Source organism: Artibeus jamaicensis, unplaced genomic scaffold (genome assembly GCF_021234435.1).
Source record: "Artibeus jamaicensis isolate MK-2021 breed Jamaican fruit bat unplaced genomic scaffold, CSHL_Jam_final scaffold_537, whole genome shotgun sequence".
Taxonomy (NCBI): Eukaryota; Metazoa; Chordata; class Mammalia; order Chiroptera; family Phyllostomidae; genus Artibeus; species Artibeus jamaicensis.
The window spans coordinates 15,721,367-15,748,759 of NW_026522047.1; the positions used below are offsets into that span (position 1 = coordinate 15,721,367).

Genomic DNA, 27,393 nt, shown 5'->3' on the forward strand with positions numbered 1-27,393 from the left:
TGGCCATCGCTTAATGAATGCCACCAAAGCTGCTACAGTTCTTGCTTTATCAACCACAAAGGAGGAGAAAGGCAGTCGCACTTAGGAACCCTAGCTCCTTTCTTGATGGATGAACCCACACCTTAAACAATTTCTCCTCTGGGTTTTGATGTTTTCCTTCCTTCTCCCCAAGTACTTGCGTTTCCAAAACTTTCTCCTTCGCAAGATTTTACATAAATACCACTTTTTAAGGCTTTAACGAACAACCTGACCCGCAAAAAACCCACAGAGATACGCAGGTGGGAATCCCACAGTTAAGGCCACCTCAACTGTTGAGGCCCACGCTTCGGGCCTTCTCCAGTAAAGTCGCCTGTGACTCGACACTTGATCGCCAATGATGCGAGCGTCGCCCAGCGACTCGACTGGAGTCGACTGCGCAACAGCGAAGGCTGCGGAGAAGGGAGGGGATTTGAGCTCCCGCTGGAGGGACGAGCCGCCGCAGGTGCAGAGAAGAGGAACGGAAGAATTGGGGCGGGGCGGCGGGACGAAGGGGCGGGCCTTTTCCGAGATTCCAACACCGTCACTTCCTGTTTGCTGGACTTTCTGAATCCGGGTCAAGGGTGTTCACCTCTCCCCGGCTGCTCCGGCACCCTCGGTGACAGCGGCTCCAGGCTCAAACCAGGGCCCATTTCATCTCAAGATCTCCTGGAGCTCGGACGCCCACACCTGTCCCGGGACGCAGACACGCGCTTCCTCCACCTGCCGGCTCGAAGCCCCTGACCCTAAGCACTGGCCGCCGCCGGAGGACCTCCGCTGGCTCCTCCGTGCTGATGCTGAGAAGGACCGCGGGCTCGGGACGGCGGCAGACTGCGGGCCTCCGGCTCCTTAGGCCCGCTGCGGGCGGTGCCGGTTCTTACGCGCCCCGAGCCTGCCTACTCCGACTCCCACCCGGGCTTGGATGGGCCCCCCTGCCCGATAAATGTGGCTGCTGAGGCGGCGGTGGCGGTGGTCGATCCCGCTGCTGCTGTGCTCCAAGTTCACCTCCGCCCCGGGGCCCTCCTGCCCCACCTCGGGGCTGTCTTCGCCCGCTCCCTACCTTCTGGCCTTGCAGCCTGGCGACAATGGACAAAATTTTAGAGGGCCTGGTGAGTTCTTCGCACCCGCTGTCCCTAAAGCGGGTGATTGTGCGGAAGGTGGTGGAGTCGGCTGAGCATTGGCTAGACGAGGCTCAGTGCGAGGCCATGTTTGACCTGACCACCCGGCTCATCTTGGAGGGCCAGGACCACTTTCAGCGGCAGGTGGGGCACCAGGTGCTGGAGGCCTACGCACGGTACCACCGGCCCGAATTCGAGTCCTTCTTCAACAAGACGTTCGTGTTGGGCCTCCTTCAGCAGGGCTACCACTCGCTGGACAGGAAGGACGTAGCCATCCTGGACTACATTCACAACGGCCTGAAGCTCATCATGAGCTGCCCCTCGGTGCTGGACCTCTTCAGCCTCCTGCAGGTGGAGGTGCTGCGGATGGTGTGTGAGAGGCCGGAGCCGCAGCTGTGTGCCCGACTGAGCGACCTCCTGACCGACTTCGTGCAATGCATCCCCAAGGGGAAACTGTCCATTACTTTCTGCCAACAGCTGGTTCGAACGATAGGCCACTTCCAGTGCCAGTCCACCCAGGAGAAAGAGCTGCGGGAGTATGTCTCTCAGGTGACAAAAGTGAGTAACTTGCTGCAGAACATCTGGAAGGCCGAGCCCTCCACTCTGCTGCCATCCCTGCAGGAAATTTTTGCAAGCATTTCTTCTACAGGTAAGGGTCGTTATATCCAAAAAAAAACTTTCTTGGAAATTCAGCCTGTCTCCCCCACACACCCCATGTTTGCTTCCCTACCCTGAGAATATTAATGGAGAGCAAGTCAGAGAACCTCATCCCAAATTTTATTCCCAGCCACTACCCTATTCAGGCTGTCGTTTCCACTTTGAAAAACAGGCTGTGTTTTTATTTTAAAGGTGGAGAAGGTCGAGGGCTTTGAGCTTTGGCACTAAACAAGTTGCTTAATTAACCAGCCTCTGCTCAAGTTTTGGAATGCTTTGAGGGTGACAGCTGCTATATGAAGCTTCTATTTATTAGTGACTAATGCAGCGTAATAATCTTTACCATATTATTATTGTACTGTAACCTTATCATTGTCTTATGAGTTTTTCCTGTTTTTTGATTAACCCCCCTTTTTTTTTATTTATGGACTCTGCAGTTTGTTTTATTTCCTGGCTTATCCTAGTTAAGCATGTAGTTTCTGACTATGGCATTTTCTGTCTGCAGTTGTGTCAGTGAAAGAGGCTGCAGCTAGAAGGAGGGAAGGGAAAGATCGTGAGGACCTAAGGAGGGTTTTTTTCACTTGGGTTATGGCGGGACAGCTGCATCCTTAGAAAGCAGGGAGCGGTCAAGTGACATTTAGCCAGAAAAATGCCTTGTCACCCAGGAAGTTACCTGTCCATTCGCATTCTTTGGTTGGACTTGGAGCTTCCAGCTCTGTGAGTTGTGAAACAGTAGATCCAGAACCATGTTCATGGCCTGTCTACTTGGTACAGCCGTTCTCTCTGGTTGATGATGGAGACTGAACTTGAGAAGGAGGTGGTCTACTTTTATCTTGAGAACCAGAAATAATAGCAGAGTTTTAACAAGCTCCATGCTTTCTGATGAATTAGGTACATTTATGAAGGGATTACCAACTATGTATTTTAAATATGTGAGTTGGGGTTTTTTTTTTAATTGAAATCTTTCTTGTATAGCCAGTGTTACATTTCTCCAGAACTTTTCACCCGTAGCAATAAAGGTGGTCACCTTGGATTTGCTTAATCTTTATATGGTGTAAGCAAAGTCCCCTCAGAATTCACCTTAATTTCACCCTGGTTGGTGTGGCTTAGTGAATTGAGCACCAGCTGTGAACTGAAATGTCACAGTTTCAGTTCCCAGTCGGGGCACATGTCTGGGTTGCAGGCCAGGTCCCCAGAAGGGGGCATGGGAGAGGCAACTAATAGATGTTTCTCTCTCTTTCTCCCTCCTTTCCCCACTCTCTAAAAATAAATCAATAAAATCTTTTTTAAAAATTCACCTTAATTTCCTTTAAGAGACTTATCCTAAAAGAGTCTAAGAGTCTCTTAGACTTTTTGTCTCAATAAAATGAGAACAATTTAAAGACTACTGTAATTAATAATTATAAGTTACTTTGGGAGAGCAGACGTGGGAATTTAAATGCCTTGCATTTCTGCTTTATAAGTGAATGTTTTAGCATGACAGTGACTTAATATTAAAGAATGCAAGGAAGTAAAGTAACTTGTGGACTAAATGTGGCAATACTGAACAAGAGTTCCTATATTGCAGCAGTCCTGTCTATAAATGAGCAACCATTGCTATTCACTCTTAATCTCTGCTGTAACATTCCTTTCATGTTAGAGACCCATGATGAGGTGGAGCATAACAACTGCTTCCTGATGACACCTTTGTTTCAATTACATGTTCGGGGTTTTTGGTCATTGTTTGCTCTCAGTACTTCACTTGAACCTTCTTGCCAATGTCTCTTTTTCTTTTAATTAAAAAAATAGACGCATCATTTGAACCTTCCGTAGCATTGGCAAGCCTTGTGCAGCATATTCCTCTTCAGATGATTACAGTTCTCATCAGGAGCCTTACTACGGATCCAAATGTCAAAGATGCAAGTATGACCCAAGCCCTTTGCAGGTACTTCTTCATGACACTGCAGGTGGTAACCTTGAATTTGGGAGGTGGAGATACTTTGTTGTATTTTGTCAAGAATGAAAAACTCAAGAGAAATGTTTAAAATTGAAATCATGGAATCAAATATATAAAGATTCTCCAAATTAATTGGAATGAATTGCTTACCTTACTACAGGCTCAACAGGCATCCCAGTAATTCACAAATCCATGTTTATTTCAGCTTTTTCGATTTCCAAAAACATACATATACTTATATTTATTTTACAACCATAAGTTGGTTGGATTATCAGTATATTTTCTTTGCTCATTGTTTCTTGCTACCTATTTTCTTCTCTCTGGGGTCTTTTTTTTTCCTGCTTAAGTACATACTTTTACTTTCTCTTTCAATCAGGAGCTTTGAGTGATACACTGGTAGCATTTGTTTAAAATGTTCTTCATTATTTTTGATTTTTCTGTATTATATTATTACATAGCTACTCCAATGACACTATACTGTTAGGATCTGTTTCATATTATCTCTTTTCATTTACTTCTCCCTTTATTATTATCATTTTATTAATTCTCATTTGTATGTGGTTTAGTTCCAGTTCTTTATGTAAAGTCCTCATTGTTCATACTTTTAAGAAAAATATTTTTATCTCCTCCTTCTTTCCTTATGAAACTCCTTTCGTGTCCTGTTCGGCAGTGACGCTCCTTTATCAGTGCGACTTGCAACAGCACTAAAATCTCTCTCTTTTTGAGATGCCTCATAAATTATGTTGACCTCTACGTAAAATAGGAAGATTTAGAGAATTATACATTTCTCAAGCGAAAGTGAAATTAGAAATCAGTTGGTCCATCACTTTTATCGCCTAGGTAATAATAGCTAAAATTTTCGTTTCATGCCATAACATTGCAACAGAGTCTTCTCCTTGGTTTTTTTGCTAGCGGTGACCTATCTCTCTTCCCCAAGTCAGCCCGATCTACTCATTTTTACCCTTCTGATCCAGAAACTTCAGTGCCTTTTACCAGTTACCGATTCAAATACAAGTTCTACTCCTTGGCATTTAGCACTCCTGGTCTTAATTTTTCAGTATTTTCAGGACAGCCATGGTATCCAACTTCTGATTTTATTCTGTTTTTAAAATATATTTGGAAGATAATTTTTACTTATTTGTTTCTATGGGAAGTTGTGATCCAATTTTTGTATTGCCTTTCCAATTTAGCTAAATGATGCTATTATGTAATCTACCTAAAGTAACTATTATTACATTACAAATGTAGTTGAAAAGAATAGCAGTGTGTATTTTTACCATACTTCTAACTTATACTTCCCTGTACTCCATACCTCCCCACACATAATACTTAACGATTTACTGTCATTTTTTTTTCGGTAATACAAAGAAATGCAAATACCGTAACAGGACCAGATAAGTAACAGTAAATAGGCCAGGTGCAGCTGAAATAGTTGGGGAACGGGTACACAACCACCATCTAATAGAGAAAGCTGATCCTCAACTCCAACTTTCTTGTTGCCGTAAGGAAATCTGAGTTAAGTATTATTGATGTGACTTTTTGAAAGAAGGTAAAAATCCAGGTTTTTATGTGAACTTTCTCAATTTTTCAAACTGGACAAATACAGCTGAAGGCTTGAATTAGCCCTTAACCTGTCATCTGAAAGTGAAAGTTGGTTTTGTTCACAAATTAAGTTTAAATCTATTTTGTGGTCTTTCATAATGTTACCAGTTTTTTTAGTTGTTTTTTTTAAGGTTTTCAAGTTGCTTGTTTTTTTTTATTTTGGGCGGTTATTTGGGGGCAGGTGGGGATTTGGGGGAGTTTTTTTAGCTATAGAAAGAAATGCTTTCATTTATTCAATAAATTTGAGCCCCTTCTCAGTGCCGAGCACTAGGATGAGTTCTGGGGATACAGAGATCAACAATTAAAGACTAAAAACCACAGAAAAAAAGATCACTGCTCTTAAGCTCATGGTTCAGTGGAGGAAACAAAGAATGTAAATTACAACTTTGGTTAAAACAGTAAGAAATTAAATCAGTATATTAGGGTTAAGGGTCCTTAAAATTCACATAGCAGTCAGTAAATGGTGGATACGATTACTGTAGTGAACCATAGAAAGAACTCAGGCTCACTGCTGGGCATGTGCGACTTCAATCAGATTGGAGCAGGGCAGGAGTGTAACTAAAGTGTAGTCAAAAGCATTGCCCCCTACACCAGCAGGGCTTAGTTCAGACACTGGTCCTCCTGTGTGCTAATTGTGTGGCTGCTGACACCTTTCCTGGCTTTTCTTACCAATTTGAGGGCAGAAGCCATAGCTTACTCTTTTACATCTTCAGCACTTAACATAGTACCTGTTATATAATAGACACTCATATTTGTGGCTTCTAATTTGTGCTACTTCTGATTTGAAGTTTCCTTTAAGGTGGTTAGGAGATTGTGTAGACATGGGGTATGGTAAAGAAGCCTGAAGTCCAATTTTTTATATGAAATTTCCCAATTTTTAGGACATTGGAACAAATAAAACTGAAGTCTGAACTAGCCCTTAATTTGCCAGCTAAAAGGGAAAGTTGGTTTTATTCTCCACAATGTAAGATTAAATCTATTTTGTGGCCTTTTATACTATTCCCAGTTTTAATGACAAGATTTCCAAGTTGTATGTTTAGTTTTGCGTTTTATCCATAGAAAGAAGTAGTTTATGCCCCTTAGGAAATGCGATGCTGGAAATGGGGAAGACAGAGGAAATGGCTGGCTGGGTGGTCAGCGATAGCGAGGAGGCGTGCTCCAGGGGGGCGTTCCACTCCGCCCACTCTCCCTCTCTACCAGTCAGTACCCTCCTTGGACCTGGGCTGCTGCGAGTGCTGGCCTGTGGCCCTGGTTCTAGAGAGCCCAGTGTGGCTCCGCCCTCTCCATGCCCCTCCCCAGGGAGCAGAATATATGTGCTCACATATATTCTTCCTCTTTCTGTGTGTGTATATATTTATACTAAAAAAAAAAAAGTCATGGTTTTCTGTTAAACAGCAGTTTTCAAAAGACTTACTAGTATTTTTGTTTCTTTTTTAATTCAACAGCATTTCAGATCTTCCCATGTTACATCCCCATGGGTAGATTCACATAGATCTGTCTCATTCTTTAAAACTGCATGTTCCACCGTATCAGTACCATAGTGTACTCAGCCCTTTCCTTATTGAGGGACATGTAGACCGTTTGCCTTTCTCCCATAACACAAACAGTGCTGCAGTGACTATACTCTTTATATAGAAATGCAGGCGTCTGGCTTCTATTTCATGTATGTGAAGTGGCCACAGACTTTTATGAAAACCAACCTAACAGTAGTTGGAGGACTTGGAACAGCTGTCAGACGACTTCAGCAGTGCCGTTGAGCCATCGTGGTTGGAAGGTGACCAGAAAAACAGGGGAAACAAGACGTGTACAGAAACGGGACATACAGATAACGTGTAGTCACCATGCATTTGGGGCAACCCTCAGTGTCTAATGGAACATTTAAATCTTAAGATCAAAAACCTTAATAAAGGTGATACTCCAAGTGTCAATGTAGATAATTATACCTTAGCTGTAATGAAAATAACTATTTCAATTAGAAGTCAGTTTTTTTTAACATATTAGTATGTTAGCTGCTTTTGGTCTTGTGTTTACATACTTAGTATATATACTTTACATTTTGTACAATCACTGTATTTATTTATTGCCACAGTATTGGTATATGGTGGAAGAGAGACATTACTAAAGTATCTCCAGTGTTACATAGTGGGTTGGCCAAAAAGTTAGTTTAGTTTTTTTTCCATAAAATAAAAGACACATTTTTTATTTCCACCAATAAATGTATCGATTTGGATACTTTGACTATGTTGTCTGTCTCCCACATTGTATGATGCTGGTCGTTTTCAGTTAATGTCTCAGTTTGATTGTTACCAGCCGACGGGTCTGCCCTACTGTGGAGCATTGTCCAGCGAGAAATCTTTAGCATGAAACTTCTCAAACTGCTTCTGACACATTTGATCAGTCACAGCACCTTCTCCACCCAGTATGCAAATCTTTTTTTACGTTTCAGTTGCCTTTTTACCTTCCTTGAATAATAAAGCATAACATGCCAAAAATATGTGTTTTCTTCCATCTTCAATATTAAAATGGTTACACAAAAATTCACCAATTTTGATTTTTTTTTAAATGCACACTGCTATGACAGCTGTCACAGTACAATCCAACAAAATTGTTTCAAATGAAGTTAAAGACAGCTAAGTCCTACCAGAGCCATCGCGCAGAAAATACCAACGAACGTTTTGGCCAACCCCGAACTAACTCACCCTTCACATCAGCCTACACAATAGTGTGTGTACCTGTAATCTGCAGATGAGGAAGCAGACACAAAGAGGTTAAATAATTTACATACATATTTAGGGTCCCACAGCTGATAAGTGGGGCACTGAGGCTTTTAAACCAGATCACTCTGACTTTGAAATCCTGGGGGTGGTTTTCAGGACTGTTTTCTTGTTATATAACCCTCAGATTGGATCAGGGATTCAGATCACGTGAACACGTGGCCCATCGCTTTCCTGTGGTGGTGCCATACTTCGTGGTGGTTGGTGGTCTCTGTCACAGCCTATCACTTTGCTCTTATTCCCATTTAACCGGGTCGGTGTTCAGGAAGAGAAACCGCAAAGTGAGGCTGTTCAGGGTATTTCCACATTCAGGGCCCTTTTATCTACTTGAAGTTTCCTTTTTTTTGCCTTTGTTTAGTAAGGTTTTCACAGGGATGATGAGACCTGTGTCACAATTCGAAATAGTTATTTTTAACTGTACATTTCGTATTTTGAGAGGAAACATTTTGGTTTATATCCATGTGTCCTCCTCAGACTGCTATATTTAAACCACTCTTCTTAGAGTAAGTGTGTCTAATACTTATTATCAGTATATAGCATAAATTTAAAACTTTATGTGAAATGATAGTGTATCAGGAATTCTTTTTATGGAAACGTTTTATACGTAAGAAACTCAGCTCAGAAAATTGCAAACTTCTTGAGTACTTGTAGCACCTATTATATTCATTTCTACATCTTGATAGTGCTTTTCACAAGCAAGCTCAGTAAATATTGAGTCACAAAGTGAGTAGTTATCGTCTGTAACCTGTGATTTCTAGTGAAATAATGTTTAAAATATTGTCGGCACTGATGCCTCTGTCTGTCTTCAACTTCCAGGATGATCGACTGGCTGTCCTGGCCGCTGGCCCAACACGTGGACACGTGGGTGATCGCGCTCCTGAAGGGGCTGGCAGCGGTGCAGAAGTTTACTATTTTGATAGATGTGACTTTACTGAAAATAGAACTGGTAAGCAGGAGTTTACAAATTGATTAGAGTGTATGACCTTACAGAACCAGTCTTTTTATCTTTGGGCTGTCCCCTTTAAAAACATTTGATTTTGAGTATGTTCTTATTCGATTTTGTTTTGGATAATAAATTCAAATAGGCTGTAGACTCGAAAACGCTTTTCACATATAGGTAACCAAAATCATTTTGCTGTTTTCAAATATCTGATATGAGAACTTGTTTCTCCATTACCCCTTGACCAGCGAATAAGGCTTTTGATAAGATCACTCCGCCAAAACTGTCCCTGACACCAGTGCTGTCCACTGTCGCCAAACTTGGGAGTTGCTTCCCGGCCCCTCTCATTCGACCTGCCGGCAGCCGCAGCGTTTGACACAGTTGGTCGCGCCCTCTTGAAACACTGTCCGCACTTAGTTTCCAGGACCTTGTACGACTCTCCTGGTTTCTGTCCTAGTTCACTGGCATCTCAGTCTCCTGTAGTGGATCTAAGTTCAGAGCGCCTTAGAGTTTCGTGTTGGGTCTACTCTCGTGTCCACCCACCCATACATCTGTAACATACACCTGAGTACATCTCTAACTTAACAATTGCCAGGTTTACATTCCTAGTCCAGTATTCCTCCAGGACCTCCATATTCATGTATCCAGTTGTCTGTACTTGGATCTCAAATTCAACATATCCACAGTCGAAAAAATTCTTGATTTTTTCCCTCCCAGGCCTGGTGTTCTCTATTTCAAGTGGTTGCTCAATCCTTCTACTTGCTCAGACCAAGCATCTTGAAGCTACCCCTGCCTCTTTCCGTTCTCTCTCAGCGCACAGCCTACACATCCTATTGATTCCACCTTTAAAAAATACCCCCAATGCTACCACTCTTAACCAGCTACATCACCTGGTCCAAGGGCATCATCGGCCCTTGCTGTGACGGCAGTGGCCTCCCCGCTCCTGCCCATGGTCTCAGACAGGGGTCACGCAGGTCCTACGTGACCTGGCCCACGGCGGCTTCTCTCCCCCAGCCTCCCCCCATCCGTGCCTCAGGCTCTGCGCTTCCCGTTGCTGTACCCTCCTTGCTGTGTCTCCGGTGCACCGGCACAGAGGCGTCGGGACCTGCGGTGCTAGGCGTTTGCCCTGCTTGTCACGCTCTTCTCCCGGGTAGTCGGTTGTCAGGCTCACTCTCGTTTCCTTCCAGTTTTATAGTCAGGCACCGCCTTCCTCATGAGGCGTTTCTTAGGTGCCCTGTGTGAAATAGCAGACCCCTTGGCGGCCCAGCGTTTCCGACTCACCGTGCCCCGTCTTCACAGCACCTGCCTCTGTGTCTCTGTCCTGTCTCCCGGTCCTCAACAGCAAGCCCTGTGAGATTTTTTTCTGATCCACTGTTGTATCCCCAGTGCCTAGAACAGAGCTAAGCAACAGCAGGTGCTCAAATATTTGCCGAGTGAACTGAATGAATAATGGGCCGGGGATTTACTGTCCGTAAACGTGATTTGACAGATTTTCACTTGATCAGAAAGTTTAAGGGTCGGCTAGGCCACTTTGTTCCCCTGATCTCTTATTGTATTATTTCCCAACTTTTTCCCTTTCCCGAAGTTTAATAACACATGTTATGATGGAAAGAAGGGGGATATTCGTGTAAGTAATTTTTTGCCCCGGGAAAATAACCACTGGTAGGGTTAATGGTTTCCTTACAAACTCTGTAGGTGCATGTCTTGTTGTTTTGAAGGTTTTTAATCGACTTTGGTTCCCTCTTGTGCGACCTGGTGCCCTCGCAGTTCTCTCGCACACGCTGCTCAGTTTTCAGCACTCTCCGGAGGCGTTCCACTTGGTAAGTTATGACGCACACTTTCTACGTTGAAAAACCTTGTCTTAAAATGTTAGTTTAACGTTGAGTCACATTTGCATACAGTGAAAAGACTGTAGGTTAGTTCTGAGGCCAAGTATTACACGTAGCGTCGTGATTCCTTAGAAACGTGAGATGGTGGGGTTTCCCTCAGAAGAATGTATTTTCAGAATGTTTTGGATCTCACCAAAACCACTCCGCTTGTTGCCACAACAAGCAGTTTAAAGTTACTGTGCTGCATGAGATGTCTCAGGAGATGTCGCGTGTCATTGTCCCTCATAGTTGTCTGTCGCACACGTGAACAGGTAGGAGTAAAATGGTTGAAAGCCACTGACTGCAGTCGAATTCCAAAGGCATCAGGACATCAGCCCTGGAGGTGGGGCTCTTCGCTCTCTCTCAGTCCACACCCTACAGATTCTGTTGGCTCCCCCTTTAAAATATGTGCAGAACACCACCACTTTTAACCAACTCCATCGCTGCTTTTAAATCGTTTTAATACTTTGATGATCAGTTATTGCAGGTGAGAAATGACGAAAGTTATTTTGGGAACCTGTCCATTCATGGAGGGCCTCACAGGAAAGCCGTGCTTAATCTGGCAGCCCGCCTCCTCCAGGGTCTGCTCCTCGGTTTTAGGGGCGAGAACTCATTATCCGTGCGTCCACAAGGTGAAACTCCTAGGAGCCCCGACCCACCACAGACAAATTCAAAGGAGACTGATGAAGAAGTATAGGGTTCCAATTGTTGATTGTTAGCTAGAAACGTAACCAGTCTCAGAGAACCATATACTGACATAGGCTGTTCAGTGCCTCGTTCCCACGGAAGGAAAATTCACAGGCTTTGTGGTAAGTAAGCCTTGCTGATGAATGGCTACATGTTACACATAGATGTCGCTCAGGACGTGTGATTTCTGCAGCTGAGTTCCCCAGTTGTTGAGCTTGATCATCAATCAGTAATCTTGTGTCTGTTAAGACAGACAGAACTCAAACTGGAGCTAACAGCAGGCACACCCGCAAAGTCCCCTGTGGGAAGAAATGGTCAATCACTTGTCCCTGTCTTCGGGCACAGTCACATGTGCCATTTGAGAATGGGTTTACTTTCAAAATTTCCGAGAAGTAAGTCCCTAACGTAACTTAATCATCCATTCTAAGGATTATTACTTTTCACATAGAACAAATTCCTTAATGTCTCTGGGGCAGGGGGCGGGTGGGATGGGGGGAAGTGATTGAGATATCAAATGGTTTCCTTTGAAATATTTGGCTTATTGAAGTAAGTACATATGAAATCAAATCTACATACTGGGTATGGTCTGACCTGTTAAAATTAACTTGAGCTAAAATTAACTTGGCCTCTAGTAGAGGGTCATGCGGTAGTTCCGTCACCTATAGCTCTAAATAACTCAGCAAAGGACTCAGGAGTTCCGAAGGATGAGCAATAACCCGGCGTCATCAGCATCACTGTTGTATGTTTAAGGGTATTTTAGAGCAAACCAGGATTAATGTTAAGTGTGTTACTATGGACCAAGTTGCTTTCCTATGCATTTTACAAATGGAAAAAAAATTTAAACGGAAGTAAAAATATCAAAGATTCTAGCTAAATAAATTTACATACGTTTTCTCACATAGCAACTCTAATGAGTATTACAATAATGTCTACAAATACAGGGGTAAGCTAAGCAGGTTTACAGTTGTGAGTACTTGAAACAGTTTATTCTTAATCATTATTAACTGATTACCGTATTATTTTCCATAAGTACAACTGTAAACCTACTTTTGACCAATCCCTGTATTTATATTTGCTCATTTAAAAAAAAAATCAACTTTCAAGCATTTAGAGGGTAACAGCCTGCTCGGACATGGATCTGTTACAATGCCTGTGAAGAAGGTAGTCTCCTGCTGTGTCGGTGAGAGTTTTGACTGTAGAGGATGCGGTAGCAGACAACTATATTGCCTGGTTACAAAGACCAAATTTACACTAGAAAAGTTTTTGAAAGATGTGGAATTGTAAATTAAATAATCATTTTTTAAATGTTTTTCTCCTCTTTGCATCTCTCTCTCTCCCTCCTTCACTTCTGAGGAAACAAAATAAATTAAGAAAAAAATTTTTTGGTTTTTGCCTATTTTAGCTAGAGAATATCTGATAGATATGCAGCAGAATTGTGATTCAGATTTGCTTAGAAGTGGAGAGGTGATAGCAGTAGAATGAACTCATTAGGAACTAGAAGATAGTACAAAAGCTGAAATGTGATTTAGGACTTCAAGCATAATTGTAAACCAGACAGAGCAGAAAGAAAACAATGGTGTTAATGTAAGAATATGGTTTTTCTTTTTAGGGAAGGAAAGGGAGTTGATTAGGATATTACTATAATTGTTGTTGATGCTGTTTAATGATAAAACCATAGAGCTATAGCTTCACTTTAATCACTAGTTAGCAACCAAAAAAATGTTCTACAAGTGAAATAAAAGATGCTCTTACATATGAAGTGTAAATGTATAGTACCAGACTATATTGGGTTGTCCAAAAAGTTTGTTTTTTTTTTTTTCCGTAAGAAGGCTATAGTAGGTGCTTCGTTATCTTTAACTTCATTCAAAACAATTTTGTTAGATTGTGTTGTGACAGCTGTCATATCAGCATGTATTTTTTTAAAAACTTGTCAAAATTGGTGAATTTTGGTATAGCCATTTTAATATTAAAGATAGAAGAAAATACACAACATTTTCAGCATATGTATGCTTTTTTATTTCAAGAAAGGCTAAAAATGCAACTGAGATGCCAAAAAAAGATTTATGCAGTGACTGGTTGAACATGTTAAAAGTAATTTGTGAAGTTTCATGCTGGAGCTCTCTCGCTGGACGATGTCCCATGGTTGGGGAGACCAGCTGAGATTGATAGCAATCTAATCAAGACATTGATTGAGAACAGTCAACATTCTATGGTGTAGAAGATCACCAACACACCCAAAATACCAAATCAATAAAGTTATTGGTGAAAATGAAAAATGTATCTTTATTTTATAGAAAAAACCACACAGACTTTTTGGGCAACCCAATGATTAATAATTAGTCAGAACGAGTATAGCACTCTACTAAGGGAATGAGCCATTTCTGCAAAGTAGTTTTATTTTTTAATCACCTCTTAAATGTATGACTGGTTCTATATTGACTTTTTAGTCTAATTTTATAAGGATAGGACATTATTGTGCTTATAACACTAACGGTTTTCTACATGTTTATGAACAATAAATATTTTAGATTTACCTCTTATTTTTAATCCCAATTCCTTTAAAATAGTTTCTGCTTCCTGTGTTTTTAGAGTGGGGAATGGAGGTCATTTTGTAACAATAACCATGCTAGCTAACATAAGACACTACCCCTATGCTTATGTGAAAGACAGGTATTCCTGTACACTGAGCTATAATTTTGGTTACGTGCATAAGGTATTTTGAAGACTTTTTTTTTAAGGTAAACTTAAATGTGCAAAGTATGTGTAATTCTTTCAAGTGAAAAATCTAAAATTCACACTAGATGGAGCTCTTAAGCTAATTCTAGGTTCACCTTTCACAAGTGTGTTCCTGTTAACAGTCTGGTAATGTAATGGCCCTAACATTTTACAGTGGAAGGCGTTTTTGAGAATGCAGAGACTTAAGGCTCCTATTTTGTGCCTTAGTTTATGTTAGGTGGAGAATAAGGATGGAAAGAGGGATCTTATGTGGAATTATAATCATGTAACTTTGAAAACTGGATTTTCCTTGATATTCCAGAAATGTTTTACTTCTCAGTTTTTTTTTTAGAAAAAGCCTGTGGCTAAACAAACAGAAATGTATGTGCTGATTGTGTAACAATTGGATTTTATTTGTTGCCAATTTCTATAACTTGTATGTTTGTCTTCTTTTCTCTTCAGATTGTTCCTCATGTAGTTAATCTGGTTCACTCCTTGAGAAGTGATGGCCTACCTTCCAGTACAGCCTTCTTGGTGCAGTTAACGGAATTGATACACTGTATGATGTATCATTATTCTGGATTTCCAGATCTTTACGAACCTATTCTGGAAGCAATAAAGGTATGATCATAGTGTACCACTGTTGGTAGGTCTGCAGCACATGATGTGAAAGAGGAATGTGGTAAAACATTCCCATAACCAGCTACTCAGTTTACTGCTTTATGGTATTATGCTTTTTATTTGTGAAAAATGCAGTTGAAATCAGGGTTCATTAATATTTAGTGGGTAATCTCTTTCTTATTTGCCATAACTAATCTAAATTAATAACCATGTTCAACTCTAGAATACCATCAGTTATATGGCATGTCTTTACATTTCTAACAGCTTTTGAGGAAATTTGTGAAAGAAACGCTATATTAAGTGTCTGCCTACATCAGAGTGCATCGCAATATCAGAAGGGTTAAAAGATGTCAGATGCACCTTAGAATCAAGGAAAGACAATTTAATAAAATATTTGACTTTGGTTTCTTTGCTGGTTTTTTATTCCATTTTAGCTATGAACAATTCATGAATGTCCATATTTCAGAGAATCTTAATTGACTTATTTGTGCACTTACGTTGTTTTGTAAGTTTGTGTACACGGTGGATCTAAAAAGCACTACTGCCGTTTTTCTGGAAGAATGGGTCAGAATAAGCACACTTTGCTTCTAGTGAACTCACTGCATGATCGGAGTGCAGCAAAAGAGCTGGAGGACTTGCCTCAGCCAGACTTAACCACAAGTCATCCTACGCCAGTTCTATTAATAGCACTTATTTTTGAGGTTTGAAACAATATAAGGTCTCATTTTCTTTACGTCTGTATCTGAAATGAATAAAAACATTATCTCTTTACTGTGTATTAGCTAGATTAAATGATATTGGTTGAGCCCCGAACACAGCGCTGTTCAGCGATGAGCACATACCATTGGCATGACCTGTGACGCTTGCAGAAGTACACGTCTCACGAATAGGAGCTGTTCGACAGCCATGTTAATCTCGCTCTGTGATGTCACTGTGTCCATAGGTGGAAGGTGGCACTGTTGTTAATTGATTGCTATTCTTCGTGCTTTTCACATTGAAAATTGTATTGACTGAAATAGGCTCAGAAGAAGCAAGGATCTTGCTCTGAACTCAGGAAAGCACTTTCTAATAGCTGTCAACAACAGCAACAAACATCAGATTAAAATTCCTTCAGAAATTGCCTTCTAAGGTGCCAGTAAGTACCAGATGGTAATAGCAGTACAAAAAAGCCTTCATGGTTCTCCCAGCTGTACTTGCTCTCCAGTGCTCTACTCATATTTGAAATCACTTACTCTAAACATTTTATCTCATATATTAATTACAAAACAAGTTAAGAAGAATCTCATTTTGTAATAATTTTCAGAATGGTTAAACATGAAATTGAGTTTCATTTCTCAAAGTCAGAGGTCATTGTACTTAGATGTTTTCATTTTTACCCCTGATTGCTTTGAGATTTTATTTATGAGAGTTAATACTGGGTAAATATTAGTAGTGAATGAAAAGGAGGTGAATTTAAGTCCTTATTCTACTGCCTTTGAATAGCACTGCAGTTTACTCTCTGATCCCAAAAGTCTTTAAAACATTTTTCAGGAAAATAGGAAATATAAATAGTTCAAATGAATTGAACTGGTTTTTTAGTATGCCTCAGCCTGATAAACTCTTGAAATCTTTAGGAGATTTCAGTATATTTTAGGAGACAATTATTTTTGCATATAGTGTAATTTGATTGGTTGATGACCAATATATGCATATACACGGGGTGTACTAATTCCCATGTATAATGAGAATTGTACTTGGGAATCAGCACTAAAATGTGGGTGAGCATTATACTCAGCAAAATATGGTTCTTTGTATCTGTTCTTGTGTTTTGTAATTATTTGTAACATAAAATTTCTTATACCATAAAATGTTCAAAAATAAATGCTAAAGTTTCTTTATAATACAAAAGACAAATATCTAAATATAAATAAGTAAATAATTGAGTTTAAAAAATAGAAAGATTTTTTTCCTGAAAGTTTGGGGCAAAAATGTGGGTGCACATTACACACGACAAAATACAGTAAATATCAGCGGAAGGATCTTCTTTATGATGTTAATTAATAACAAAAACAGTTCATATTTTAAAACTTTCTTCTTTGTGGTCTACAGGACTTTCCTAAGCCCAGTGAAGAGAAGATTAAATTGATTCTCAATCAAAGTGCCTGGACTTCTCAATCCAACGCTTTGGCATCTTGCTTGTCTAGACTTTCTGGAAAATCTGAAACTGGGAAAACTGGTCTTATTAACCTAGGAAATACATGTTATATGAACAGTGTTATACAAGCATTGTTTATGGCCACCGAGTAAGTTTAAATTTGAACCTTTGTATTTTCCTTTTAACTGTGGAAATTGATGCATGTTGATGAAATGTATAATAGTAAGATTGCCTTCATATTATTGCTTATAAATGGCAGAAATATTAATATTTTCATATAATTGTCTTATATTCAGGAAAATTGCTTTTAGTGCTCAGGAACTACTAAAATATTAACTTACATAAATTCTATTTTTATGTATATATTATGTATTATATATGGAATCTTGTGAATTACTCTTAGTATTTATTAGTATAACTCAATTGAGGGATTGATTTTTATGCCAAAGAGTTGGTGTTCTCAATTAGTGGTGTGTTATTACCTGTAAGACAGTGTATTTTTTTAAACCTGTGTGTCTTTTGGAGGGGCTCCTATTTGGTTTTTTCCTGCTTGAGATAATTTGCAGTTTATCAGATCAGTAACTTCTTTGTGTTGCCAAAGAAAGTTCCGCTCTGCTTTCCACCCCAAGTTGGTTGATACTGAACAAGTGTAAAAAGAGGCATGTTCCTTTGCCTTACAGATTTACTTTAAATTCATTTTCTTTTACAGCCAAGCAAATAGGAATCAGAGGTCATTAGCATGTGAATGCTGTCTGTAAAAGTAGACTGTCCTAAAGCCAGACACACGGTTGGCTTTTTCTCTTCAATACCAATACAGGGTTCACGGGACTTGACTAAAGAGGCTCACAAGTTGAGTTCCAAGTCTTTGTAAGTTGTTCTGTCTTCCTAGAGGAACCATAAACTAAAAGATGAAGGGTTGGCTTTATTTTATTTCCTGACCCCAAAATACAGGGTCTGGCTAAAAGTAGATTTACAGTTTTGAGCACCAAAACACAGTTTATTCTTGTATTATTATTTATTAATTATTGCATTATTTTCCATATGAACAACTGTAAACCTACTTACACATGCCATGTACAATGCTCATCCCAGTCATCAAAAAATCAAATTACACTATATGCAAAAATAATTGTCTACTAAAATCTCCTAAAGGCAGAGTTTACCCAGCTGAGGAATACTAAAAAAAACAGGAATTCAAGTCACATTTGAACTGTTTTCCCCACTCTGTATACTGTCAACACTATGGTGTGTTTGTTTGGTGTAGTATTTCTTTTGGTTTTTGGTTGGTTTGTATTTGGGATTTTTTTGTTTGTTTTTAAGAAAACGTCTGTGCCTAGATGCGAGTGATGCCAGGCCCAGCCCTGCAGACGCTGGAGGGAGCGGGGACACAGGGGGTTCCTTCGGGTCGGTCGGTCTTGACAGGCCGCAGCAGTTCTCAGGGCCGCTTACCAAACAGTCCAATGCCAGCGTGTCAGAGAAGGCCAGCAGCACGTTTTATTTCTTTGGAAACATGTGAATCCTTCATGGTTTTTTTAAAAGTTGAACTTAAAAGTATATAAAATAAAATTTTTTAATAAAAAAAATCAGACACTTCCATTTCCAAAGATAATTTAAGTTTTGTGTGCATTGCTCCAGATCTGTTTTTGTAGCTACAAGATTTTATCTAATACAAAAACGATGCAATTAAAAAAATATTTATAGAGAATCCTACTTACATATTTTCTAGCTATTTGATTTTACTTTTTATCTTTTAATGATTTGTATGGAGAAGTATCCCCATGTTAGGGCAGTGACAGAACCATGTCTTTCTCAGTAAAAGGTCTGCCATGATTTATTTAACCTTACTTCTGTTGATGAATATTAGCTTGTTTTGCTCATAACGAACCTCTCTCAGCCGCTGTGCCTGTGAGTGTATTCTTTGACTAGGACGTGCCAGGTGCTCTCTAGAGAGGCTACAGTATTTGAACTTGTGCACTAACACATGATCGTACCTCTGACCTCATACCTTTAGCAGAACTTAAAGTTTAGCGGTCTTTGAAATTTTTGCTAGTCTGGGTGAAGATGTCTTTTAATTTGCATTTTGCTAACCATTACAGAGTTTTTCCTACTTTTCGTCAATATTGTTCACTTGTGTTTCTTTTCTGTATAATCTATTCTTACCTTTGTGTACCTTTCTCTTGTGTCTTTTTTCTTTTTCACAGTGATTTCAGTTTCTTCATTCTGTGCAGTTCATATTTGCAGAGTGTTTTATTTGCAATTTTATATTTTATGTAATCAGATCTGCTATTTTTCATTTAGAGTGTGAATTTTAGAATAAGTTCCCTCTCTAAATTTTCCCTTTTCTTTTTTGAATAATTGAGTAGTTCTATATTGTTCCATTCAGCTTATCACCCCAGCTGGCATTTGCGAGGATGTAAACTGTACCAAACTCCATTTTTTTCCAAGTGGACACCCAAGTGTTCCTGTAACACAGTCTTTAAATCACTCTAACTTCATAGACTGCTTTAGTGACGAGGTCTCCTTATTTCATGCAAATTTGAAAGAATTTAAACTATTAAGTAATAACCCAAATGTAAATTTAGGTTACTAATCAACAGTTTAATCCATTGCTACTTGATGACCCAGAACAGAGGAAAGGCGCGCAGGCCGTTTGCAGGCCGTGCAGCCAGGGCTCACGGGCCGTCGTCCTCCCTCCCTGCGCCCCACGCTGCGGGGGCGGCTTTGCCAGGTAAAGGGCCATCGGGCAAGAGAGGTTGTGCTCTGAGGATAAGTCCTTGAACTAACTTTCTTTTAGCTTTTAAAATGCATCTGTGTGTACGCATTTTCACAAAATTGTATTTTATTCTCTTTCAGTTTTAGGAGACAAGTATTATCTTTAAATCTAAATGGGTGCAATTCATTAATGAAAAAATTACAGCATCTTTTTGCCTTTTTGGCTCATACACAGGTGAGTGTAAGTGTATGTAGCATTATATATGTGCATATACATAATATGCATGTTAATGTAATATTCTTTAAAGTTCCCATTATCCCAAACTTGGTAAGCCCTTTTTAACTGATGAACTAACATAAATCTCACCCGGAACAACCAATCCACTTAGAAATGCTGCAGAGGTGCTGCCTAAAGTCAGGATGTGCACTAAGTTTGTATTTCTTCCTCCTGCTTTCCATTCTTGCTGACCTATTGTTCTAATCACTATAGAGAAACTCTGATTGTTTATAGATACTAAATAGACCAATTGTCACTGTAATGAACAGTTAAAATAATCCTGTGGACCCCAGCACACGACGATCATGGGGGAGGATGCCTCAAGCATCATGTTCAGGATCAGACCTGGGTTCTGATGTGGTCTGTCACTAATTTAGCTGTATGCCCTTGGGCAAGTCCCATAGTCTCTGTGGATCGTAATCCTCATCTGCACAATGAGAAGTTATGACTGAAGTTTATCGAACTGAATTTGTAACTAATTTATCTGCCTTCATGTTTGACAGCTCATAGTAAAGGTCAAGTGCAATGTAATTTTCAGTAATCTTGATTAAACATATATTATTAAGATTTCACTTCTTTGGTTCATGGTGTGCAAATCATTTCCTTGTACTGTCTCTACCGACATCAAAAGAGAGAAGCATACGCGCCGCGGATCTTCTTCGAGGCCTCCAGACCCCCCTGGTTCACGCCCAGGTCGCAGCAGGACTGCTCCGAGTACCTCCGGTTTCTGCTGGACAGGTACACAGGGTGTGCAGCGCTAGGGTCGGAATCGCGTTCTTTCAGAACAGATTGGTCTACACAATACTGTTTATAGCTTTAGAGATGTATTTCAAGTGTTAATTTTTAACATACCTGGCACTTATTATAATTTTTGTGTTCTCTTATTATGAATTCGGTTTATTTTCCCTTACTTTAGACCAGTTCTCAAAGTGTGGCACAAGGACCCCTACGGGTTCCCCAAACACTTTCGGGGTCTTTCCTTTTCTGCTTGTGTATCTGTGTGTGTGTGGTTGAGCCCAGGTGTACTTTATCCAGAACACCACATCACATGAGATGGAACACGAGCAGATAGGATCCAGCCGTCTTCTGTTAAGCCAAGTACTTGAAATACATGCAAAATGTGAGACAGTGCCATTCTTCTCACCAAAGGAAGTGGAAGCCTTTACAGCTATTTTTCATTAAAAATGTTATTTATACTAACAAGTAATAAATGTGTAATTGTCTCACTTTTGGACACAGTAAATATTGGCAGGCGTAATAACCATGTGGGTGAAAGCTCTTGGGTGAGAGCACAAAGGGGCCCTGAGACCCACCAGTGCAGTGGCTGTGTCTTCGGGCCGGCTCGTATTTGGGTGGGTTCGGCGCATCTCATTGTCTCCTTACCAATGGCTAATAAAACCTATTACCTTCTTGTATCTTCCTGTCTTTGCCTCCCTTCTGTTATATGACTGACCAGTACAGTTAGTGGCGCTTCACATGTACAACCTTTCATCCACTCAGCTAAGGACAGGTTAGGCGTCTTTGTGCCAGGCAGGCAGAGATGTACAAGACAGGTAATAAGCACAGGTGATGAACCAGAACATAACAAGGGCTATAAAATAGTAGTATAATGAAATAGAGGGTAGCAGTAGCCCATAGCTTCTCTTCTAAGCTGTGTTCTCAAACTGTTTAATATTCCTCTTGATTAAAAGAAGAGTTTAAGTTAAGCATTATATTTGATAAAATAATTTCTATATATAAGTCACCAGTATGTTTTAATAGAAACGACACGCAGACCCCCCTGAAGCAGCTGTATAACGGTGTGCTCTCCTGCAGGCTCCACGAAGAAGAGAAGGTCTTGAGAGCTCAGTGCTCACACGGGCTTTCGGAAGGTCTGGGATGCACCGAGCCTTCTCTCCGGGAAGCAGCCGGTCAGGCGGCGGCACTGGCAGAGGCCCCTTACACCAGTGATGGTGAGAAGACTTTGATAGAAACCATGTTTGGGGGAAAACTGCGAACTCACATATGTTGTTTGAACTGCAGGAGCACCTCCCAGAAAGTGGAAGCCTTTACAGATCTTTCACTTGCCTTTTGTCCTTCCTCTTCTGTGGACAACTTGTCTTTTCAAGATCCAGCATCATCACCCAGTGCACAGGACGGGGGTCCAGTGGGAGCCTGTGCATCTGGGCCTTCGGAAGAGCCAGGTGGTTATGGTCCAGCGACAGCGGCCTTTGTCTGCGACTCAGCCCTGAGCGAGAGAATGGCAGGCAGTGCTCCTGATAAGTTTTGCTGTGCCGACAGCACTTCTGTCCCGAGTGAATCCAGCAAGAATTTTGTAAATGAAGATGTACCTCAGAAACTGGGGGGTGAAGCCACACCTTCAGTAACTGACTTACTAAATTATTTTTTGGCTCCAGAGATTCTCACTGGAGACAACCAGTATTATTGTGAAAGCTGTGCCTCTCTGCAGAACGCCGAGAAAACTATGCAAATCACGGAGGAGCCCGAGTACCTTATTCTTACTCTCCTGCGATTTTCTTATGATCAGAAGTATCATGTGAGAAGGAAAATCTTAGACAACGTGTCACTGCCACTGGTTCTGGAGTTGCCAGTCAAAAGGACTACTTCTTTCTCTTCGCTGTCAGAAAGTTGGTCTGTAGACGTTGACTTGAGCGACATTAGCGAGAACCTAGCTAAGAAGTTAAAGCCTTCCGGGACTGAGGAGGAGCGCTGCCCCAGACTGGTGCCCTACCTGCTGAGTTCGGTGGTGGTGCACTCCGGCGTCTCCTCCGAGAGCGGGCATTACTATTCTTACGCCAGAAGCATCACAGGCACTGAGCCCTGGAACCAGCTGTGCCGCCGCCCCGAGGCTCGGGTGGTGGCCCCCTCCCCAAGTCATTTACTAGAAAGTCCCAGTGCGGTTATGGAACAGGGCCTGGAAAATAAGGATGTATCAAAAGAGTGGTTTTTATTTAACGACAGCAGAGTGACGTTTACTTCATTTCAGTCAGTCCAGAAAATTACGAGTAGATTCCCGAAGGACACGGCTTACGTGCTTCTGTATAGAAAACAGAACGGCACTGATGCTCTGAGTGGTAATACTTCAACCAGCGGACTCTGGGTGAACGGAGACCCGCCTCTACAGAAAGAACTCATGGACGCTATTACAAAAGACAATATACTGTACTTACAGGTGAGTTGGGAATACACCTTCCTCATTTGGGAAAAATATTTATAAACAATTGATAGTTGGTGAAATGAGCATCCTAATTTTGAAATCCAACTAACACATCTTCAAGGAATGTACAGAGTAGTAATTCTGAAATTTGAAACTGGGTTTATATGAAATGGGCTCATCCTATATAACTAAACTCTCTTACTTTCTAATGTGGTGAGTTATGAAAAGTCATAGGTGCAGTAGCGAAAACTTTACTTGTTTTCAATGATAAAATAGGGGGTTATTATAAAATCACTCCACACAGAAATATGGAAAGTTGAATAAAATGGAAGTATTTTCCCTCTCCCTTCAGTCCCACCTACTTGGGGAAACAACTGCTAAATTTGGTGTTTATTCCTTCGAGATCTTTGTGTGAGTATTTGAGGGCTGTTTGTTGATATCAGGTAGATAAGATAAAGAACACTAAAGGCAGAACGTGTAAAGAAAGCATGTTCATATTACTTAAGGATCTGAACAATGAAACCCAGAAGACAGACAATTTGTAAGTAAAACCTTTCATGGGAAAATGTTTTATATAAGCTGAATTGACTTATAACTATACTTTTTGTAAGGAATTAGTGATTTTAATACTTTCAAGTTAGTAAAGATCTTGCTCAAAATATTTTTCTTTGAAACCTGTGAAGTTTCTGTTGATTCAAAGGACCAGCAGTAAATTACAAGTGAAATTGTAGTATATTAACCAGCTAAATCCAAAAGTTAACAAAATTTTTGCTTAAAAGTCCCACAACTACAAATAGGAAGGACACAGGGACGAGAACTAAGGGGGGTGGAAATGGGAGGGAGGTGGGGAGCAAGGGGCGGGGGAGTGTGGGATGGGAAAAATAGACAAAAAACTGTACTTGAAAAATAACTAAATAAAATTTAAAAAAAAAAGAAAAATAACTAAATAATAAAAAAAAAGAAACAGACAGTGTAAGAGAAGAAAGGGGCCACTATAGCATTGATTTCACTGACTTCAAGGGAATTTTTCTCAAAAGTTTTTAAACTTACTGTATTATAAAATAGTCAAATAATGATATATGACAAATTTTTAGAAGAGTGTGGCAATGTACTAGAGAGTGACAAAAACAATACAGAAAAAAAACCCCAGAAACTCGCAGTATTTGTTAGAACTGACTCACAACGGCTCTCACGCCCAGTCAGAGGGCTTGTGAGCCCGGGGACGGAAGGGGTGCAGCCGCGCCCTCGCCGGGCAGCACGCGAGCGCCAGGTAGGATCCTTTAACGTTACAGAGGCAGAGTGAGGGTGGAGGGCAGGCTGAGATAGAAAGTCCCTATGATGTGAATAAAGAGATTAGGACCCAGTGCAGTCTGGAGTTTTTGGAACTATGCAGCTTATTCCTGTATCAGTGACCGGGTGAGATCACCAGAGGAGAGATGGATTTCAAGAAGTTGAGAAACTGCTCCAGTTCCTAGGGTGGGAATGCCGGCCCGCTCTCAAACCGCAACACCTACTTGTTCTGCACCGTAGCGCTGATTCCCTCTGCCTTGTCAGTTACCCCGTCACATCCCAGCCGTATAGTACTTGAGTGGGATGTGCCACATCACGGTTTTATCGTCACTGTAAAGGGAGAAGTGTTACATACTGTCCTTTGGTTTTTCAGCATTGTGCAGTTCTAAATTTCATCTCACGCCTCAGCTTGGCAAGTCATGTAAAGCAAAAGAGATATCACTAAATTAAAACTTAATTTTATTTAATAGTTAACATCTTAATTTTAACGAATATTTAACTATTCAATTTCTAACAGAAAAAATCTAGTTAGAAATTATATAATAATATTACCATTACCTTGCCAGGTGGAGGAAAGTATCTGGACTTTTAGCTTAAAAAATAGAATATGGTACAATTTTTGTTACTAATGGTGACTGTACTCTGAAAGCTCTTCAGTGGGGTCGTGCCCAACAGGTTAAGGCTGACGCTGCTGCAGTGGCTTCTGGACCTGGTTGACGTGACCCCATTTGAGAGTTACAGACCCTTTCCCAGAAAATTGGGAGAATATTTTATATTTTTTTCCAAGAAGTTTATGCCAGTTTTTAGAACCCAGGTTTATAATTTGCCAAATGAACTTGCCAGAATTTATTCACTTTTTCCTCTTTTGCAGCTAAGAGCCTAACAGTGTTCTGTCTAACCTGGGCTCATTAATATTTATTGAGCACCTAATGTGTGTCTTGAGCACATAAGTGAATATGATCCCTGGTAACATTTTTAATGGTCTCATAGAGAAAACTTTTAAGTATTACAGCAAGAAGATAGGCTCTATTTTCCTCAGTAGTGTTTTGCGATGTTTACTTTTACTTAGTAATATTATAAGGAAAGAAGAAAAATCCAACCTTCTGTCATTATTGATATCTTAGACTGTAAGACACTTCCAGAAGAGCCCCACTCCATGCAGAGTAGGCAGTCAGTCCATTGTCATAACCTTTGATTTCAGCATCCTCTGTATTCAAAGTGAAATCCATTCTTTTATGTGTTGATAAGTGAAACAAGAATTGTAACATTGCTGCAGAGGAATTTTAGGACCGTGGGCCTCAGGTTCCTCTTCTGGGAAGTCCATGTGGAAACAGACAGCCTTTAGGACCCGGTGTTCCGGAGACTTCCGCCAGGATTGCTGCCCTCTGCCTCGTCTGCTCCATCCGCCATTCTGTACTTAGAGTTGGAAAGGATTAGTGTGGTCAGTGTTTTTACAGTTACTGCGATGTGAGGGATGTTACTAAGGATGAAGGCAGTTTAAAAATATTTACGTAGATAACATCCATCCATTGTATTCAGCATTCTCATTTTGTTACCATTAATTTTAATTTTAGGAACAAGAGCTGAACGCTCGAGCCCGGGCACTGCAAGCTGCCTCTGCCTCCTGTTCCTTTCGGCCAAATGGGTTCGACGACAACGACCCTCCTGGAAGCTGCGGCCCGACGGGCGGAGGGGGCGGAGGCGGATTCAATACTGTCAGCAGACTCGTCTTTTGATCCTGAGAGAGTCCAAAATGCACTGGTCACAACCATCCCGCACTATGACTGTTAAAATGTCAGACTGTAGTAAGAATCATATCTTTTATTTTTCTTTTCATTAGACCCTTATACTTTAAGAAAACACACTCAGTGCTTGTTTTTATTCTCTTGACCATACATTTACTAACGAAATGCATCATGGGAAAAAAATCTACCTCTCAGAATTTCATTTGCTTTTGTGGTTAGACATGCTCGACCAAAAAATTTTCTGAGGAAAGTGTGTACCTGGTCCCTAATTAAGCTGCATTGCATTTAGTGGAGGCATTTAAAGGCTTCTATCCTCAGTTTTACTGAATGAAAAAATATAACTCATCTAGCATCCTTTATAAAAGAATTATGTCAGAGGTGAAGGAAATATTGTTTAAGAAGGAAATCCTTTATTCCCCGTGTAGTTACCCCATCGTCACACTCAGATCTCTGAGAACACTAGAGGTGACGTGGTCCCCGATGAAGGCAATAACACGGCCGGTCAGGCCGGAGTCCTGTTCAGGTGCGCTCAGTGCTCCCCTCGGCATCACTGCGTCTGCGTTTCCCAGACGGATGTTCTTAAAGGGATTATTTATACATTTGTGCTGAACCGATTTTTAAGAAAGGTGCATGATCCTAGAGGAGCAACATTTTTACCTGAAAATTGCTAACTTTGTAGTATTTCTAATTAAGAATTTTAAAATTCTATTTCAGGGAGTCTGTCTTCTGTGTGTTTTGAAGGAGGAGTTCTGTATGTGCCTTGCAGTACTGTAATTCAAAAATAGGGGTCTTTGGCTGTGGAAAAGCTTTTTTAAAATGAAATGTTAGGAAGTAATTTTTTGTGCTAACATTAAAATTATAACTTTTTGAAAGGTATTAGATTTTCCTGAAGTAAAATCTGATGGTTCTAAATCGGTGTGTGATAGTTTGTTTTTAACTCTTAGAAGAATTCAGAGGAAATGAACGTAGTCAAGTAAAAAAAATCTTTTTTGATTTTGTTACTTATTCCTCGAAATATTAAACATTGATCACGTATATTTAGAGTTGTATATTTGGGTTTCCTTCTTTCCTTTGAGGTTTTGCACCATTGTTTCTATTTCATCGTTTTCGTTAAAATGATTGTCAGATGCTACCCTCCCACGCTTGCT

General features: G+C 40.5%; 1 protein-coding gene across 1 annotated transcript; it reads left to right on the forward strand.

Moving 5' to 3' along the window:
• Positions 1-594: 594 nt before the first annotated feature.
• On the forward strand, positions 595-27,282 carry USP38 (ubiquitin specific peptidase 38). The gene is made up of 10 exons (XM_037126061.2): positions 595-1,782; positions 3,576-3,711; positions 8,916-9,045; positions 10,758-10,859; positions 14,772-14,930; positions 17,019-17,212; positions 19,918-20,011; positions 20,685-20,791; positions 21,869-23,225; positions 26,075-27,282. Exons 1-10 carry the CDS (start codon positions 1,101-1,103, stop codon positions 26,234-26,236), a joined length of 3,123 nt encoding a protein of 1,040 aa, XP_036981956.2. The 5' UTR covers positions 595-1,100; the 3' UTR covers positions 26,237-27,282.
• The last annotated feature ends 111 nt before the right edge of the window (positions 27,283-27,393 follow it).

Coding starts and splice junctions, on each gene's coding strand:
- USP38 (XM_037126061.2), top strand. CDS start 1,101: ATGGACAAAATTTTAGAGGGCCTGGTGAGTTCTTCGCACCCGCTGTCC. Junction 1,783..3,575: donor TGCAAGCATTTCTTCTACAG/GTAAGGGTCGTT, acceptor TTAAAAAAATAG/ACGCATCATTTGAACCTTCC. Junction 20,012..20,684: donor CCTTTTTGGCTCATACACAG/GTGAGTGTAAGT, acceptor CGACATCAAAAG/AGAGAAGCATACGCGCCGCG.